Raw genomic sequence first — 20,100 nt, 5'->3', positions numbered from 1 at the left:
TGGTATTGAAGGTTTTTTTTTTATCGATTTTTTAATTTTTTCTGACAGATGGAATATGCTTACATCTCTTCTATTTCTAACAAAAAGAGTGAATGGAAATGAATGCTTTCTAAATTCCGAAGTTTCTTTTTATTTTCATTCCATTACTATGTTTTAAAATTTCTATATTTACTAATTGCTTTCTTTATTGATCAAACATGGATTTTCAATTCAACGAAATTGGCAATTGCTTTACTATTAACGTTAACAAAAGACTAGCTTCGAAATTTGCAATTTTGTTTTTATCGCTGGAAAGCTGGCTGCCATATTATTCTACATAAATCTCACATGAAATACCTCCCGTCAGATCAATGAACTCGTGATGAGACGCACAAGATCACCGACGCAGTATTAAATCAAATCATATTTCTTCTCTTTTGTGTATTCTACCATTAAATAAGAGCAAAATTAATTTATCCATTAACTTTTATTATAAAATAAAAATTTATGGATTTTCGCAAAAGAATTTCAGAAGTTATTTGAACAAATTTTTTTGATTGCATCAGTTATTCCGATTAAAATTCCTTAGGTGATAATAAAATATATTAATTTTAAATAATCAAATTAACTAAAACAAACAACTCAAGGGTGTTTTGCGCAAGGGGAGGGAAGCATTCTAGTATTACTTTCTAAGATAATCTGGCACGTATTTACGCAGCACATACTGAAATTACTAAGCGCCCAATTAAGTCACCGAGTTGGTAGCCGGATTTTATTAATTGTGTTCAGTGGTCTACTTATCTACTCAGCCGCTGGTATGATTTTCGAAAGGTGTTACCTCTCTGTGAGGCATAATATTTAAAAATATTGCCTTTCCTTTTGGGAAATGGTGCGACTTGAAAACAATGTATGCGTTTATTTAAAATATTAACGTTTATAATTTTAGTATAATTAATAAAGGACATTTATTACGCGTATAATATACACTTCAATTCGGAATTTTTGTATTGCGCCGGAATGCAGTTTAATATATTTTACGCTTTCAAAGTTTTCGAAATAATGTCTCTTAAATTAATAAAAAATATCTGTGTAAATATTACTTAATATCCGTAAATGAATGTAAAGTAAAGCAAAAAGAACTTGAGAGAAAATTTCTAAAATCTTATACATTTATTAGTCTGTAATCAATATTAGTAATTATATAAAATTATGTCAGCATTTGTTCGTACATACTATTACATGTTGTTGTTGTAGTTTTATGCATATTTCATTTTTAATTTGTTTTAGATTTCTTTTTATGTAAGAAATGGTAATTTTTAATTTATTGTATTATAGTACAACGTTCTACTTTTAAAAAATTCAAAATATCACCTGCACTTGAAAATAATATTTATCCATAAGTAATGACAAACACTTCTATTCCACATCAAATGATCACAATTAACAATATTATTACGGCAATAAACATTATTGTCATATTACATATTCATTCAGCATTTGGATTTTTAGATATTTTCTGGAAGTAATTCAAAAGCATTTAGACCTGTAGAAAATGTATGTTAAGGAATTGACAAATACATCTTAGCAATTAAAATTACTAAAGGAACAACCTTGTATTTGGCTTAGATTTAGACAATAAACTCAATCGATTTTGAAAGCAAGCAAGTTCCTTTTCATCAGGAGCAAGGAAATCTGCAAGACTCGAAAGCACCAACTCCAGCTATCGCTATATGCCGCGATTATGCAAGTTGTTTTCCGGCTGTCTTAATGTATTGTACTTCGATGAGCGCTTGATGTAGATTGATCTCTGAGCGCAAGTCCAAAAGAACAGCTTGTAATTGAGTGGGAAGCACCGAGTTTAACGGTCCTATTTATAGTCTACTGCAGTAAAGCGAACAGGAAGGTAGTGCCATCTGTCGGCAAAATTAGTAACGAAAATTGAAAAATTCAGTTAATAGAAATTTAAAGGCATTATGTAGGCCTGGATTGGACATAAAGCCAAAAACAAGCTAAATCTTAGTGAATGTGAAAAGCTTCAAGAAATAATAATTCAACAATGTCAGAAGCGTTTTGGGTAATTTTTTCAGATCCAAAGTCAAAATTATGATTAAATTCCCAACTATGATTAACTATCGAAGATTTGTTAATTTCGCCTTCTCCGACATAAGATTCATGTTCCTTGATACGAAATTTCAACGCTCATTTAGTTTGATCGATATATCTCAAATCACACTGACTAGATTATGCTATAAATTCCTCAAAATTTAAAAAATAAATGGAACATTTAAGAAACGAGCCATTGATTTTGTTGATAGACTTGAAAATTAAACTTCTGTAGAATCCGTGCAATTTTGTAGCTAACAGAAGGATTAAATGGAAGGACGACAAGCTTATTAATGCTATTTATAACAACGGAACGTCTTCTTTAATAGCAAGTTGAAAATTTTTTAAAGGCTTTATCAATGATCATAGGAAAAAATGCCTGATCAATGGCAATTGATCTCCTGATGAAGAAGGACCTGTTTGCTCCCAAAATCGATTCGAATTTTTATCGAAATCTATGCAGAATATAAGATTGTTTCTTTACTAATTTAAAGTTTCACCTTGGCGTGTTTCTCTTCTGATTTGTGTTTTAATACGTTCAAATCCAAGTAATACGTCAAAAAATTAATTTTCACGATTGTATGGCTTTATAAGCGAATTATTTATTTTATACTTCACTAGAATACATTCTTTCGTTTAATTACAAAAGAATAATTCTCTTTGTTATGCAAGTTTCTCAATTTTTATGAATATTGAGAGGTCCAGGTAAAATACGTTTGTTGTCAAACTTGAATAAAGTTAAAATGAATTAGATTTGGTTTATACAAGAAACAGTTTTGAGAAATTCTCAAAATATGTATGAAATCATACCAAAGGATGCATAAAACATGAAAGGTTTAAGCATTGAAAAAGGTTTACTAATTATCTAGTTTGAAACTATCACACTTCAATTTAATGCTTCAGAAAAGAAAATATATTAAAACAATATTATATAAGGCAGTTTCTATTCAAACATTCAAAATACAATCTACAATTTCAAAAAAGAATTTAATATTGGAATTTAGGAAAGGAATAACAAACAAAGCAAATATATCTGCATGGCGTATTATACATATATATATATATATATATATATATATCACTCGACTATTTTCCTTCGCTTTTTAAATAAATATAATACCTATTGCTACGAATTTTCAAAAACTTATTATTTCCAGTTGAACAAAATCAGTGTAAAATTAAGCATGGTTTCATTTTCAAATTTTCCAGTGAATTATTCTTCATTTCATTCTTGAGCACAAAAGGGTTTAAAAAGATAAAACAACGAAAATATTTTAAAAACAGTGTTATGTTTTGAACAAAATAAAAAAAAACCAACATAGAAGGTAGGGTAGAATATATATTGCTAAAATATTCCATTGGAACTATTAAATTTTCGTTTGGACGTAGCTTTTATTTTATACCAAAAATTTATAAATTTTGCAGTCGGTATATTATAAAGAATTGAAAAGGTATTTCAGTTATTTCTACTTGTGGCATAAAATATCTCTTGTTCCCAAAAAGGTTGTTATGAAATTGGGGTAACACATTTTTATAATATCGAAAAATAAATGAAAAATTATATGCATTATCGATTGCAACAACATCTATAAATGGCAGATTATATTTTGTCCCAAAATAAAATTAAATATTTAAAAAAGATACGTCATAAAGTCATTTCTCTCTTTGTCGTAAACAAATAATTCAAAAAACAAAATCTGAATCAATTTTTTTTTTTAAATTTTAGTTTAATGTTCAAACACGTTTTAGATTTGTAGGCCTACCAGGCCTGCACTTTCAAGACTTTATACCCAAAATTTCAAGACACAGAACATAAACTAATGCATTTTATATAGCTGTTCAAAATAACAGGGCTAAACAAATAGAAAATAATCTTGGTGTGTTGTCATTTCAACATAATTATGGCTTACACATGCTTAGTAAAGAAAAGATTTAATTAAGGCATGAAAACCTTAACCTATAAACAAGAATACATTATTAAAACAGTAAAAGTTAACGCGAAAAAACCTACTGTAATAATTACAACAATATGTACTTCAAAATCAAAAATGGATTAAGTAAAGATTAAAAAAAGTACAATCAAAATGTTATATAATGTACGCTAACAAAAACATTTTAAAGGCAATGAAATTATATACAAAGAAGTGCAAAAAAAATAAGGTCAAAATAGAATGTTCTTCAAATGACAATGGAATTATTACTAGCCTTGTCTATTTTGGTAATGATGAAACGTTGTTTAATATATATATATATATATATGTATATATATATATATATATGTATATGTAAGATACTATGGCGCTTTAAAAAATAATCGGCGACCTCAAAATTAACATGATAAATTAGGTGCTCTCCCCCTAAATTTATCTTTTCTTCCAAATTCGAGATCATTCCAAGTTACCTAACACTGCTTGAAAAAGGTAACTAAAACTAATATTGACCAATCATAGCTTAGAATACTTTCTGCACCTATGAAGTATAAATATTGAGTCAAGAGCACTTTTTTCCTGACATCTGCCATACGAACAATTTTGCGCCGCTTATGCTTCCCTGCCTAAAGTGACCTTCCATCTTTATACCTGTCATATAAGGAATTTTCGTAATTGCTATGAATAAAGAGTATATTGTCTACAAGGAATTATTCTAGTGTGCCTGCGAATCTGCAAATAAAGATGTTAATTGGCTAAATCTAGTTTCGTATCCACTCGTTCTTCTCGCCGTATTATATTTTTTTTAAATAAAAACCTTGTTTAGTTCTCGACAGCTTTTTATGGGTGTTTTTTAATTAAAACTACTTCAATTCTCTGCAGCTTTTTATTATGAGTATTTTTCTGTTTATTTTGATTCTGCAAAAGGTAATTTAATAAGCTTTTGAACCGACCTTATTGTAGGCTTTAAATACTGAATAAAATTTAGCATTTTGAAAAATGTTTCTTGTATTGTTCAGGGTTACTCCTTGATGTATATGATTCTAATTAGTTCGTTTACCCTTTTTGAGTTTATTAAGCATATTTTTCAGATTTTTTTGCCATAAAAATTGTTTCATGTTTTTAATTTGTGTTTCTAATATTGTATATTAATTGTTTAGTCCTGGGGTTGCGAATACATTTAGAAAAAAGGCCTGACCTTTTGAGAGCCTCTAAAATGTTGTTTTAACGTGAACATTTGATTCGAATATAGCGAGTTTGAATCTCAAATGATTCACAAGAACGAAACATGCATTAGGAACTCACTGATCAACTTGGTTTAAGGGTTCAAAATACCTTTTCCTCGAGGAGATATTTATTTTTTTTCGTACAGTGTTGCGACTGCGCGCTTTGAAATTATTTGTTAATCAAAATTTCGTTAACGTTTTTCAAAATATGAAATACACAATAAAAGAAATTCAAAATTCCCGCTTTCAGATGTCACTATTCGGATGGAGGACTAAGTTATTAAGAATTTGATGGCTCTAGGTTTCGTTGATTTTTCACAATGCGAAATATGTACGTTCATCCATGCAAATTATTCATTATCGAATTTCTTTTTAAATATAATACAGGGCAATAATATTTGGTGACAACAATTTGAAAAGTGATTCCGACTTTTGTAGTAATTTAACGCAAAATTTCGTTTTGAGCCTAATAGCACTTCTGGGCTAACGCATCTTTGAGCGCCCCCCCCCACCAAAAAAAAATAGCAAATGATTTCAGAAATTCTGATTCTTTGTCCAACATCTTAGAGAATTATTTTTAAAAGCAAAGTTAATACACTCAACAGACACATTTAGGTCATATAGTTTACCTGTCTGAGTAATTTAGTGATAACTCCATTTTAATAATATTCGGTTTATCATTGAAATTTTTGTCCATCAAAGAACAAATTATGTGCATCAAATAACAAAGTACCCATTAATATTGAATGTTTTTCTTTTTAAATTAATGGCTAATTTTAATCTCTGATTCGAGTTTCACTCGCTTTTGTCAAATTAATACTGAATTTACTCGCGGATTTCCCCCCGCACTTTGCCTACAAGTTTTGCTGCTTGAAAAGCGGGAGCGGAAAATCAGACGCATTAAATTTAAAAACTGCACAGAATTTTACTCTGCAGTACAACGCTATCCAAAAGAAAGATAATAAAAACGTATTATATATAAAAAATTACAATAAAATAAGCAATATCCCTTAATACAAGTATTATTTATCGTAATAAATAAGTTAACCAACTTCCCAGTTGCAAAATCTTAAGAATTCAAATGGTATAAAGAAGTTAAGAACTTTGCTTCCTAAAAGCGAAATAATGCAAAATTTTTATATCATTAAAATTATATATAATTAAAACATAATATAAAATATTACAATGAAATAAGCAATAAATCTCATATTTTCAAGAAAAAATAGTCAGCTGTCCAGTATCCAAAGCAATGAATGAAAAACTGATGCCAAAATCACATTTCTAAAGGAATGAAACTAGCATCAGAAAGCAATAACCAATCAAAATTGTGCTTTATGGATGACATACTTTAAAATATACTTTGCCATTAGCTAATAAAGAGAGAGAGAAAAAAAGAGGAAAAGAAAAGGGAATTCTTTCTGTTGTGCCTCGCAACAGACGCAACAATATATGCGCGTCAGAATAAGAAGATTGCGATGTGCGTGTCCAAAAATAAAAAAAAAAAAAAAATAAGCAGCATTTTATCTCATATTTTCAAGAATCAGCTGTCCAGTATACGAAGCATTTAATGAAAACCTGTTGCCAAAACCACATTTCTAAAAAAATAAAAATATTTAAAATGATGCGATTTCATCAAAAAAAAAGAAAAGAAAAAAAAGCTAAAATTTAAAAAAATCTGATTCGAATTTTGAAAAATCACTTCGAGGTGCACTGGCTCTTTTCTAGATGTACCTACGTACCAAATTTCGTAGCCCTGGGTCTATTAGCCCTAGTGCAGCACGAACGAAAGTCACACAAGCTCTTTCTTTTATTATATGTAGAGATTGTGTATTTCAAAAGTCTTAGTAATTTTCTATTTGTGCATACATTTTACTTTGTTACCATAAATCAAAAGTTTATTGCCTGTAAAACCGTGAAGGGATATTTGCGCAAGGGGAAGAAACATGTGCTTAAAAATATCTAGGATTAGATGGAAATACACCTGTATTCATTTTTAACGAAACAAGGCTTAACGCATAGTAATAATGCAAGTTAAAAGTTAGTTCAGTGCATTAGAAATACCTAAACAATTAAAAATGCAAATTCAAGCTTCGGATGATTACTTTTCTCTAAAATATGTTGTGCTGAAAAATACTGTACTTGAAATCTTATGCTTCTGCTCAACAGTTATGCCGTATATGTCTTTTCTCGCAGCCTTATCTATTGACCAAATTAATCGTCTCAAACTTTGTACTTTTACATCAACGTATATATTGTAAAATAATCTTCAAAACTACATTTTTGGAGTGAAACTTCTATACCTTCAGTAACTCCGTTTTAAAGCATTGTGAAATCTGTAATTCCTCGAAGCGCGGCGATTGGACAAACGGGGAATTTGTGAGTGCAATGAAGGTCCCTTGGCTTCGCTACAGTGAGTAAACTCACACTGAGCAGTTTTTTTAGGTACGTTACGAAACATGTAATGACTCGAAACGAGACTGATGGGTACATTTGATACACGTCATTTCCTTAGATTTGAGATACTTGTAATGAAGCTCATATAACTAATTCTGCATTGAAATGTTTTTGTATAAAGCCAAATTTTTTAACGTCAAATATTCTATATTTTCAGAATTAAATAAGGCGAATTAATAAAAAGGTAACGAAGGTCCCTTGGCTTCGCTGTAGTGAGTATTGTCACAGTCACACTAAGCAATTCTTTTGCACTGTGGAAAAAAAAAAAAAAAAAAAAAAAAGACAGTTTGACATATTTTGTTCTACTGCGCCGATTGACGAAATTCAACTTGCGTTTTTCATGTCTCGAAAGCGCGACTTAGGATATGTATTAGATTTATATATAGCATTGTTCTAATAAAGATATTTTGGCACAAAATCGGACTTTTTCTGAAATGACATGCCATTTTTTTTACATATTTCCATTCTATGAATCAAATTACGCCAAACTACCAAATTTTGTAAAAATCGCACTAATAAATCGTAGTTTTAAAAATATTATCTCTCAAAATTTTAGCTCCTGAATGTTAATTGAATTTGGTATATATTTATTAATTTCCTATTTTTTATTATATTTATCTGATTCTTTCTTTCGCATTTCGAAATTTAAGTTCATTCCAAATAAAATTCGTCCATTTTTTATGATTTATTTTTTTAATTTGAATTTTTAAATAATTATTTATAAATTTTTCGAAAAAAATATTGAATTATAACCTCTAAAAATTTTACCATCATCTTAAAGTAGATGATAGTAGATTTGTAAACATACCTGCAAAAAATTAGAGTTTTGTATTCAAAATTACCGAAGATGTACGTGAATTTATATATTGGCTCGTTTTGAAGTTTGACATATTTGTTGAAAGCGATAATAACATAAAATGGGGTTTAGGCACTTTGTTCAAATTATATGAAAGTAGGAACGATGTGCCTTTTTCCCGCTCATGCACGGTGTAAAAGGTAAGAACGCTATGACATTTTCTCTATTTCTGCACAATGGTAGGGAAGGAAAATTGGTTGCTATATATTAAAAAGTTCGCCAAGTAAATTATTCTTGGCGCAAACTGAAAAAAAAATGCACCAAAATAAATGTTTGAATGTCAACGTAAATTTCGCACCAAATTTAACAAAATTTAATATCTAGGCATGATTTAAGTCGTAGAATCGAAATATAGGTAAAACATTGGTATGTTATTTCAGAAAAAGTCCGATTTCGTGTCAAAATACCTATGCTACAAGAATGCTATATATAAATATAATATATATCCTATGTCGCGCTTTCGAAACATAAAAAACTTAATTTGAATTTCTTCAATGAGCCCAGTAGAAAGGGAGATCTAAAACTGTCATTCTTCTTTTTTTTTTTTTTTTTTCCCCGCCTGTGTGCGTTACGAAACATATAATGACTCGACACGAGAGTGATAGGTGCATTTTATACCCGCTATTTTTTTAGATTTGAAATACTTAAAAATTTCATACCTAATTATTCATTGATATTTTTTTAGTATAAAGACGATTTACTTTTAGTATCAAATATTATGTTTTGTCGGAATTAAATAATAAGAGAGAATAGCATAGCAGGAAGACGAAAATTAACTACTAACGAGAATCAAATGAATACTACATAAAGATGCTGTGATAATCTAGCCTTAAAAACACATTATCTACCAACGCTAGTAAATTAACTCTAAGCGTGGTTTATGTTGTAAAAGTAAATGTTTCTTGCTTTAAACGAGTATTGTTGTTGCTACATATGGCGATATTGGAAAGCTCAATCCGAACACATAAAATAGCTCAAGTATCGCACAAGAACAATGATATATACTTGGAAAAAGAACAAACAGTTTATGTAAGAATCAGAATAAATGAACTAGGGAACAAAAGTAAAAAGTTAGAAAAGGAGTAATAGTGCTTATATTCTTAACGCACTCTGAATGAAAAAACATTGCAAAAATAAAACGGAGGGAAAATCTCTAAGAATCCCTAAATTTTGGAGGTACATTTCCGAATGTAGAGACCGGAAGAAATCATTATTTCAAATTAGTTCCGCTGTTGTAAAGTTCAGTGTTCTGTACCATCAACAGACACAACATCCAATAAGCTAGATGACAATGGAAAATTTCCAATCAGTCACTGAATTACTAATCAGTCAACAATGAAAACAAGTGGATTCGCTATGCAATATTATAATTTTCTTATTATTAGTCCAAAGTGGCTTTGTTCCTGAAGGATTATTATTTTCGTTTTGGGATTTTGTGTTGGATCACTGTAAATGTCCGCTTCACTTTTCAAACTGTTGCTACCAAATGTTAGAGTCCTGCATTATATTTGATGAAATTAAATAATGAAACATCTGCATAAATGTATGTATATTTCTCGAATTGTGATAAAACAATGGTACATAGAGCCGTCGAATTTTGAATGACGTAATCCTCCTACGAGTATGAGCATGCGGAAGACCAAATTTGAAATTTGTAATTTGTTTTATTATCAATTTCATATTTTGTAAAACTTTAACGAATTTTTGATTAACAAACTCAAGGATTTCAAAGCGAGCAATGGCAACACTCTACAAAGGAGAAAAAAAAAGTTTTATCGCCAGCGCGCGGAACCGTGTATCAGAAATTCTAAAGATAGGCTCATTTTAAAATTATGTTGCGACATTGTTATTGAACTGAATTTTATGGTTTAAGTGAGAAGAACGTGATATTTAATAAATAAAGGTAACAGAAAAAATGTTATAAAACGCCCCTTTGGAAGTAATTTAAAGTCTGAAATATTTCAGAATTATTTTTTTAAAATTATTATTTGATAATCGACGACGAAGGTATGCCGAGATTTAATACGTTACAATAAATATTTTTCCCGCAATGAACTTTTCTAACACCTTTATGTTTTCAAGTACTGTAGATATACCAAACAATCTCACTGCAGGTAGAGAATAAATGTAATATATATATATATATATATATATATATATATATGAAATGTTTCAGCTTCATTTTATATATATATATATGAAATGTTTCAGCTTCATTTTATTCCAAATATAAAAAAAGAATTGTTATTTTTTTTTTAAATTTCGTTTTTCCTTACAATAACTTTTTATATATCAAAATAATTCGAAGCACTCATAATAATGCGCACAGTTAAAATTCACAAAAGCAAAGAAAAGAGGGCAAATTGCTTTTCATTTTGAAATATTACGTAAAATAGCTTTATAAATAACCTCGATTATTTGAGTACATTATCTGACTTTGTCTTATAAAAAAATGTTAAATAATTAATTTTAGCGTTTCTCGAAAAGCAAATTCCAATTTATCAGATAATTTTAGTTCAACTATTTTTTTAAAAATTCGATCAACTGAGTTTAGATATTGATTTTTACTAATTTTGTCAACGGAAGACTTCATTAGCCTAAGCAAATATTTTTACACTCAAATAATCAAAATTATAGGATAATGCCATAATATCAATTCATTTTTTAAATAAAATTCTTTATCTTTACAGCCTGCCTCCAAGTGAGTTCTGGGGTAAACGCCATTTTTGGTCCTCAAGACCCTCTCCTTGGCAGTCACGTTCAGTCCCTTTGCGACGCCTTGGACATCCCTCATATCGAATCTCGTGTGGATATGGAACCTGAGATGAAAGAATTCTCCATAAATCTGCACCCTAGCCCGAGGATAGTGGGATCAGCAATCCGAGATCTCATCCATTACCTCAACTGGACCAAAGTGGCCATTATATATGAAGACGATATGTGTGAGTATGTTTGATAGTGGTTACTAGAGGAGCATCGGTGTTCCTTTACAGTTATATGTCATCAACAAGACACATCCGTTAAGATAAGATCTTATTACACCCCCAGTGGCAATAATATTGGAACCAGAGAGATAAGACTATTTATTTTCTTGGCAGCTTCCTGTCATCTTCTGATAGCCTCCAATGATATCCATGTTTTCCATATTTGAAATGTTTAAAAACCCTATTTTTATTTATTTATTTATTGTATTGTTAGTTTCTAGGATTACATTTAGCCTGTTTTTTATATTTCCAATTAAAATATAATATTAAAAGAAAAGATATGGTTAAATGCAATGAAAAGTATATGAGCTCGCTTTATTCCAAGATGCTTATGGATTTGTTTTTCACGATGTTATTTCGGAGGCGGGAATATGAAATTTATTGGCAGTTCTGTACATTATTTTATCAGTTTGCAGTTACCTTGTAGAGACATTAGGATTTTTTTGAAAGCAGAGAAGATGAAAAATTAGCAAACGCCTTCGCCGAGAATGGAACCACGGACCTCTGGAATACCGGCCCAGAGTGCAGAAACGATACACCACGAAGGCCCGCTAGGCAAAGTGGGAGAAATACCTTATATACTCCCCTTTTTAAAGGACGACTGCGGTTTTTAGGGAAACCAGTCGCCGCATCCTGGGTGTGGAGAGTCATCATCCACAAGCATTTTAGTTCGGGCACCACTGTAGAGACATTAGGATTTTTTTGGAAGCAGGCAAGATGAAGAATTAGCCTTCGCCGGGAATCAAACCACGGACCTCTGGAATACCTGCCCAGCGTGTAGAACCACTACACCACGAAGGCACGCTAGAAAAGTGGGAGAAATACCTTATAACCTGATATTGAAACTATTACCCTGAATATATTCCACGCAGGTCAATTATTTAAAATTTAGGAATTATAATAGAAAATCAATGCAATCATTTTATTTAAATTATATAAGAATTGTATTCCTTTTCCGCCCGCACCCAAAAGGTATGTTAAGAAAATTAAATTTTAGCTAACATCGCAGTTGAAAAATTTTACATAAATTCAGGGCATTTCAAAAAGTTATATTAAAATTCATTCACGTAAATTGAGATGGAAATAGATTTATTTTTTAGAAAAAGAATTCACAAAGTAGCACCACCTCATGCGGTGCTTCATATTTTTTAAACAAATCACATAGCTCAACCTTTCTATGTTATTTTAAAATTTAGTATACTATGACTTTTATAGATATATATTATAGATTTATGTATTATAGATTTATATATGACGAGATTTATGTATTATATCTCCAAGTATTAAAATCAAATCTCCTTTAGAAAATGCTTCATTTTAGTGGATATTTCCCATTAATGAACGGTTTCTGAAGGTTGGCTACTGGCCCCTGAAGTAACAGTATGATGCACTCTTATTTAACGGATACTCCCTGATGACTGCGTGTTCTGAGATATCTCAGATATAAGGAATATATAAGGAATATCTCGCATATAAGGAATTTTACTGTGTAGCTTGATTTATATGGCTATAAAAGAAAGCATTCTGAAAACGTTATACTATTTTAGAAACATTCAACTCATGGTGTTAAAATGGTTCAAATTATATTTCAACCTTATTTTTTATAAATGTCGTAATTAAAATAACATGTCTGGAATAAAAATTTAAAAACCAATGTCCGTAGTAGCATTTTACAAACTCTCTTTAGATACTAATAACTTGTATTTGAAGAAACTGATTGAGACTTGCAAAGGATGCTATTACTGTTCATTTTGCTTCTATTTTTCAGCCTTAATTAGCTTGCAAGAGTTAATCCGACCTCCTGTTCCCAGAGATCTCCAAGTCATCTTCCGCAAAACTAGTCTAGATACATTCAGAGACACCTTGAAGGATATACGAAGCAGAGGTATATTTAGCCTCGTGGTGGACACCAAACCACAAAATCTGCCTCATCTTTTACAAGCGGTAAGTATTTTGGCATAAATAAATTGTATTAAAAGTGACATATGGTTCTGAAAAATATGTGTTTTGGAAATTAAAAATATAAGTGTCAGAAAGCTAACTTATGGTATGTATAACTAATCAAGAAGCCATCTATCACCGAATTTAATACTGATTTAACAATAAATGATATTAAAATTGGCATATGGTTCTGAAAAATTCTATGTATTTTTGAGTTTAAAAATATAAGTGTCAGAAAGGTAACTTCTGGTTATAACTAATCAAGAAGCCAGCTATCATAGCACAGGAATTTAGTACTGATTTCTCATAACCCACTATCTACTCTTTATATTGATAACTGTATGTTATATAGCATCGTTTAAGTCATCCAAGAAAATAAAAATTGAAAAGTCACTAAAATGAGGTATTTTACGTGCGAAAAAAATGCCAGTGCTACTCATGATAATGTACGTTTTTACGACATGATAAGTATGTGGGATTTTCTTTCACGAAAGTACTTTTTAAGAAAATGTTATTGATATTCAAAACTTGGGTTTCTTTAGTATGCTTACACCTTGAGTGGTAAACTGAAGGGGACTCCGAGGATGCGCAAGCACACCATTTGCCTGTAATTTTCTGGAAAATTTTTCTTGTTTTTTCTTTCCTAGAATTACACTAAGTCGCACTTATTGAGTCGAATACACTAAGTCACGCTTTCGAGACTTGAAAAACACAAGTTCAATTTCGTCAGTCACCCCAGCAGCACAGGAGATATAGAACTGTCGCATTTTTTTTTTTTTTCCAGAACGTACTTATAAAAAGGTAAAATATTTTTATTTACTTAAAAAAATACAAATGGTGCCTTTGTCATCAAATGGTCAGCAAAACAATTACATGTTTTCATTTCCCCTTCTCAGCTAAAATCTTTTTCTATTTCAACTGAAAAATGATAATACAATTAGTTCTTATTTACCGAGGCCCTAATCACGAATGAAAAATAGGAAGTCATAAAAAGTTGACTAGTTCTTATTACTTAATGAATATTTCATTACATAGCTCACTTTTTTCATTTAAAGTAATTTAATAACTTCTTGAATATAAATACTGCCACCTACTTAGATTATCGTATTTCCCCACAAAGGCTTTAGCTCCATTATCAAAAAATATAAAAAAAATAGTAGCGTAATTTTCAATTTTTTCAGTTCATTCAGAGCTCCCCTAAATTTAAAATAAATTCGTCCATATAATGATTGTTTCCGTCTTAAAGATAAAACGTAATTACCTGTGTAAGTCATGCCGAAACTTCCCCTTCTAAATATTGAAATTTTTACCTACCTAATGAAAAAACCGACCCATCGCGGCGAAGCAAACAGAAATTGACATTCAGTTTTATAATTTCGCTTGATTAGCAATCAGCTGAGTCGAATGATTTGAGGCCTAAGGAATAGCAGAGACAACAATAATATAAGTTCCACAGAATCAAATTCCAGAGAAGCAGGAATGAAGATGCATAATTGAGTATTGGAATGTTAATATTACTAGGTATTTTTATTGGAATTTATGTTTCTTTTAAAGAAATAATTTTCTGATTTTAATGTATAGTTTATCGATTGTTGCTTTTAATTTTTATGCTTTTGGAGGATAAAATTTGTTATATGAGGAGATGAATACTAAGATATGATGTATGTAATAATTTAATTAGTGAAAACTTTAAAAGACGTCAATAAATTAACAATAGAAGCTTATTTAAAAAAGCAAGTGATTAGGATAAATTGAAGCATCAGAAAACTAATTTCTCAACTTTGTAATTCTGCTGCTTAAGAACTTTGTATTTGTGTTTATTATTTTCAATAACCTGGCAGAACATTTAAATTAATCATATTATATTAAAATTAATTTCGAATTGCTATAATGCTCTGATGCTTTTTTCTGTTTTCGATACTGAAAGAAAATTCCTGCCATTAACATAAATCAAGGCACGTTTTTAAATTACTTGACAAGTGAGGTAGTTGCAGAACTTGAACTAAAAAGAATACGGAAAAAGTTTCGAAATCAATCTAAGGCGGTCCGTTAAGTAAAGAGCAAACACAGCGGAATTCAATCAATGGGAAACCCGTGTTCTTCTTAAGAAACAGAGGAAAGTACACGGAAAGGCTAATCTTAAGTAATTAGCTCACAAATTACATCACATCTAATTAAGGAAGCTTCCAACCCGTTAATGCCGGATGAGTTTAACTTGGCTGATGTGGAGTGAACTGCTTCTGACAATAAGAGCAAGTCCGTTTAGATTACTCCCATTTCCGTCGGAACCAAATATCCTCTTTGACCAGAATTAATTCGATTTTATATGAAATAAGATAGCAATCGTAATTTCACTCTGTAAATGTGAACGTATAAATTCTTTTACTTCAAAGGTAAAGATTTTCTTGATTTATTTTCAAACTTCTGTGTTTAGCAACATATTTGTAAGCGTGTAACTATTATATTTTGCTAAAGATTTTTCAGTTCTGTGAATTTTATGTACATATATACCTTTTGCAGAAGATTAAAAAATTGTCAAGACTTAATAAATAAAATAATAAAAATTATGTTTTCCCTGAATGGCAACATCAAAATGATATTCTAAATGCTTGCATATATATATTTATATAAGATGGATATTTAACTTGGAGTGACTTGTATTTCTATGTCTTTTAGAAATTCAAATAAAAATGTTAGCTTTATCAGAAAGGAAATTTTTACATTTTAAGAACAGAGGTTTTGATTAAGAAACTAAAAGAAAAAATTATTAACTGATATTTTAGAAAGAGCGGAATTTAAGCTTTGACTAAGAAACGAAACAAGAAAATTTACAATAAGCTTTGCCAAATTAGTCTCTGCGTAACATTATTTAAATATTAATAAATATTTGTTTTTTTAAAAAACGTAATGTACACAAACAAAAAAGCAACTGTACTTTATGCAACTAACAGACTGAAAGATGGAAACAAAATTATAAAAGGAATATATACTTTTCCTACAGGTAAACTAAAGATTCCAAGATCATCAATCTTAAATTGTATGAAGAACACTTGTTATGTTTTGTTAAACATTTATCGTTCAAAACTATGAAAAATTAGAGACCACTAATTCTGTAGCGGTTTTTGTCGCATTTTATAGAATATTTAGAAAAGAACGTTTTACTCTCACAATTATAAACATATATGATGAACAGGAGCAGCATGCAATTAATTTTAGATAAAGGTCATTAAAAGTCCGTTTACATGAGGAAACAGAGCTGCTGAACAACACTATAAAGTATCCTTCACAAAGCTCCGCCTACTATCTTTTGACTACACAAAGGGATTTTGTCAATAAAAGGCTCGTCTATACGAGGATATATCACTAAACAAGTATCTCTAAATTCGTGTACATATCCAACTAAACGAGAAAATATATTGTTGGGTTATCTTCTTTTCTGACACCAGTTGTTATGTTATTTTCTGACACCAGTTGTTACTTTCGTACGGGGTTCGTAGATTTGGAGTAAATAACGACATGAAGTATCGTATGATAAAGTATCGAAACACACTTTATTTACCAATATTAATGAGATAGCTCCAAAATCACTTTTACAGTCGTCGAACTCAACACGCTCTCTCGACTATGCACTAACCGCGATACACTAAGAGACTCCTTCGGTGAACTCGACGACCCACTCGGCACTCGTTGCCCGGCTGTCAACTCGATCGACTCCGCAGGGATTGACTCGCTAGACGAGACACCAACTCGATACTGACTAGACGAGGCACAATCCCTCGCCCTCTCGATGAAGCACACTCTGAGACACTAACTGACTGCTGACCAGCAGGGTTTATATAGCTTTCGGCTTGCGTTCGAGAACATTGTGGGCTAAACCGGTAAGAATTCGTTCCAGAAGGTTCTCCATCCGTCCATGGTATATCGCCAATTTTGTCGTCAAATGTCGCTAAATGGGCGATTTCTCGCCAAATGTGGCAACCCTGCCATCCCTTTCCATTTTATGCCAACCATAAAACTGCTTTGCGGGGAAGCCATCTTACCGCGCCTTTACATTTCGTAACAATATCATCACAACTGAAATGCATTACGCTAGGAGACATTCTCATTGACCATGACATGATACAATGTTGTTTGTGACTTAAAGCAATGGTAGCTGTTGAATCATCATTGTCTGGCTGAATAACATATGCCGCGAATTGTTTGAGTTTTTATTACTCAAACAAACGTAATTTATGAAGCGATATTTATTTCGGATCATAATTTCCAACGCTTTCCTTTATAAATGAAAGAATATTTCATTCGCTTTCATACAAGCGATCTCGTAGTGTTAGATCTCTAGAGAAAGTTTTTTTTTTTTTTTTTTTTTACCTTATTTGCAATTATTAACTAAATCTGTTAAAATACCTTTTCCTGCTGAATATAATGAATATATTCTTATGCTCTGAGAAGTCTAACAAGCAAGAAATGCTCAGTTTATTATCTGTTTGGATTTGATTGCATTTCTGACCAATTTTCTATTGTTAGTGACTTTTCAAAGATTACACTACATTTACAACGACTATATTTCCTGTAAAATAATTAGAATTATTATGGAAAGAATTTGAAGAAAAATATAAAGATTTTAATAGAGTCTAATTTTACATTATTTTCATTACCAAAATTATTTCGGAACTGTAAGTAACACTCCAGAAAATCCAGAATTGGAACTAATTAATTTTGAGTGCGATGCAAATCGTATTCAAAAATTTAAAGATATAAATTTCGCTAAATTTATTAGTAATTGTGAAGACATAAATACCGTGACAGTTACGAATTTGCATTAATAGCTTTGCAGTATATTCACAAGTAAACAGTTAATTTTTAATAGTTGAATATTGATAATTCTAATTACCGATTAGTATGTACGATTTGCGACGGACATATTTTCTACTAACTTTGTTCCAAGATTGCAAATTTTATGAAAATCGAAATTTTATGAGGTTGTTATAGGTGAAATGATGCTATTAGAAACAAAGAAGATCATAATTATTTACATAACAATGTTTTTTTTTTCTTAAGGTATTTGACAAATGTAATAAATAAAAGAAGGACAGTAAGTTGTCATTACTTGTTTTCAATAAGTTTCTCTCTTGGGAATTTTCAGTATATTTCTGTAAGCTAAAAATTATATTTATTTATTGGTAATTTCAATATATTAAAAATATATTAATAAATGTCAAGCTGAAAATTTTAATATTTAGCTGTCAATGCCAACTATAGCATTTCAGGTAGAAAACAGTAAAAAAAAAATCATTTAATTAACAAATTTTCCTTCGGTAACAAAAAAATAAAAAGAATAGGAAATTTTCTCTTTTAGCTTTTTATTTATTTATTTCCTTTCACGGGCTGTCAGTTCTTTTCAGGTCATGAATTTGATCCGCGTGGAATTTGAGCTAAGACCACTGACTTTTTACTCAAGCCTTTAATTTTGCTTGAAACATCAGATTGTGACTTCGAATGCAGCTGAGCTGTTTTCTGACTACTCTATCAAAAAATGTTTTATTATTTCTCTAATTAGTAGAGTTCAGTCAATATTGAATTTATGAAAATTTATGCATATAACGTACTAAACATTTAGGCATGTACACTGCACAAAAATGGTAGGGGGCAGTTCTATATCTCCGGCAAAGCGTGACTTAGGATGTATACTAAATTTACATATAGCATTGTTCTAGTATAGGTATTTTGACACAAAATTTGACATTTTCTAAAAGGACTTGCCAAGTTTTTTCCATATTTCGATTTTACGGCTCAAATTATGCCAAACTGTCAAGTTTTGTAAAACTCGAAGAGCAGTTTTTAAAAAGTTAGTTCTCAAAATTTTAGCACCTCATTGTTAATTGAATTTGATATATATTTATTAATATTTATTTTTTATTTAAGTTAATTGATCCTTCCTTTCATATTTCGAAATTTAGGTTCATTAAAAATAAAATTCGCCTATCTTTATGATTTATTTTTAAATAATTTTTATAAACTTTTCTATAAAAAATTTATTATAACCTATAAAAATTTTACCATCATCTTAAAGTACCATTTCGAAGCATACCTGCAAAAGATTCCTGAGTTTTTATTCACAGATTCCAACGATATACGTGAATTTACATTTTGGCGCGTTTTGAAATTCAACATTTTTATTATAAACTATAATAATGAACATGTGGTTTACGCACTTTGTTAAAATTATTTGAAAGTATGAACGATAACTTTTTTCCCGCTCGAGGATAATGAAGAATAAAGGAAGGAAAATAGGTTGCAATACATTAAGAAGTTCGCCGAGTCAATAACTCTTGCCGCAAACAGAAAAAAAATCGCCAAGATAGATTTTCAAATTTCTCATCAAAAATTACAAAAATTAATATATGGACATAATTTGAGTTCTGGAATCGAAATATGGAGAAAAGTGCTATGTTATTTCAGAAAAAGTTCGATTTTGTGTCAAAATTCCCATATTAGAACAATGCAATATAAAAATTTAATAGTCGCGCTTTCGAAACATGGGAAACGAAATTTGAATTTTGTCAATTCTCCGAGTAGAACGGAAGATATAGAACTGTCCCTTTTTTTTCCGCAGTGTATGTAATATGTTT

At 30.3% G+C, this 20,100-nt stretch overlaps 1 protein-coding gene across 3 annotated transcripts in view; it reads left to right on the top strand.

The window, feature by feature from the left end:
• The window catches only part of LOC118186109 (glutamate receptor ionotropic, kainate 2-like), a 550,727-nt gene that overhangs the window by 409,194 nt on the left and 121,433 nt on the right, over nucleotides 1-20,100 (top strand). For all 3 annotated transcript variants that reach the window (XM_085810533.1, XM_085810531.1, XM_085810532.1), the window contains exons 3-4: nucleotides 11,237-11,488; nucleotides 13,299-13,474. In XM_085810533.1, coding sequence (XP_085666659.1) covers nucleotides 11,237-11,488; nucleotides 13,299-13,474 — 428 coding nt within the window. The remainder of the gene's footprint in view (nucleotides 1-11,236; nucleotides 11,489-13,298; nucleotides 13,475-20,100) is intronic.

This window comes from Stegodyphus dumicola, chromosome 2 (assembly GCF_044657685.1).
Source record: "Stegodyphus dumicola isolate Sdum_Otavi_A_Nest chromosome 2, ASM4465768v1".
NCBI classification, from domain to species: Eukaryota; Metazoa; Arthropoda; class Arachnida; order Araneae; family Eresidae; genus Stegodyphus; species Stegodyphus dumicola.
Note: the sequence above shows the minus strand (reverse complement) of the source record. Positions and strands in the feature narration are given on the sequence as shown.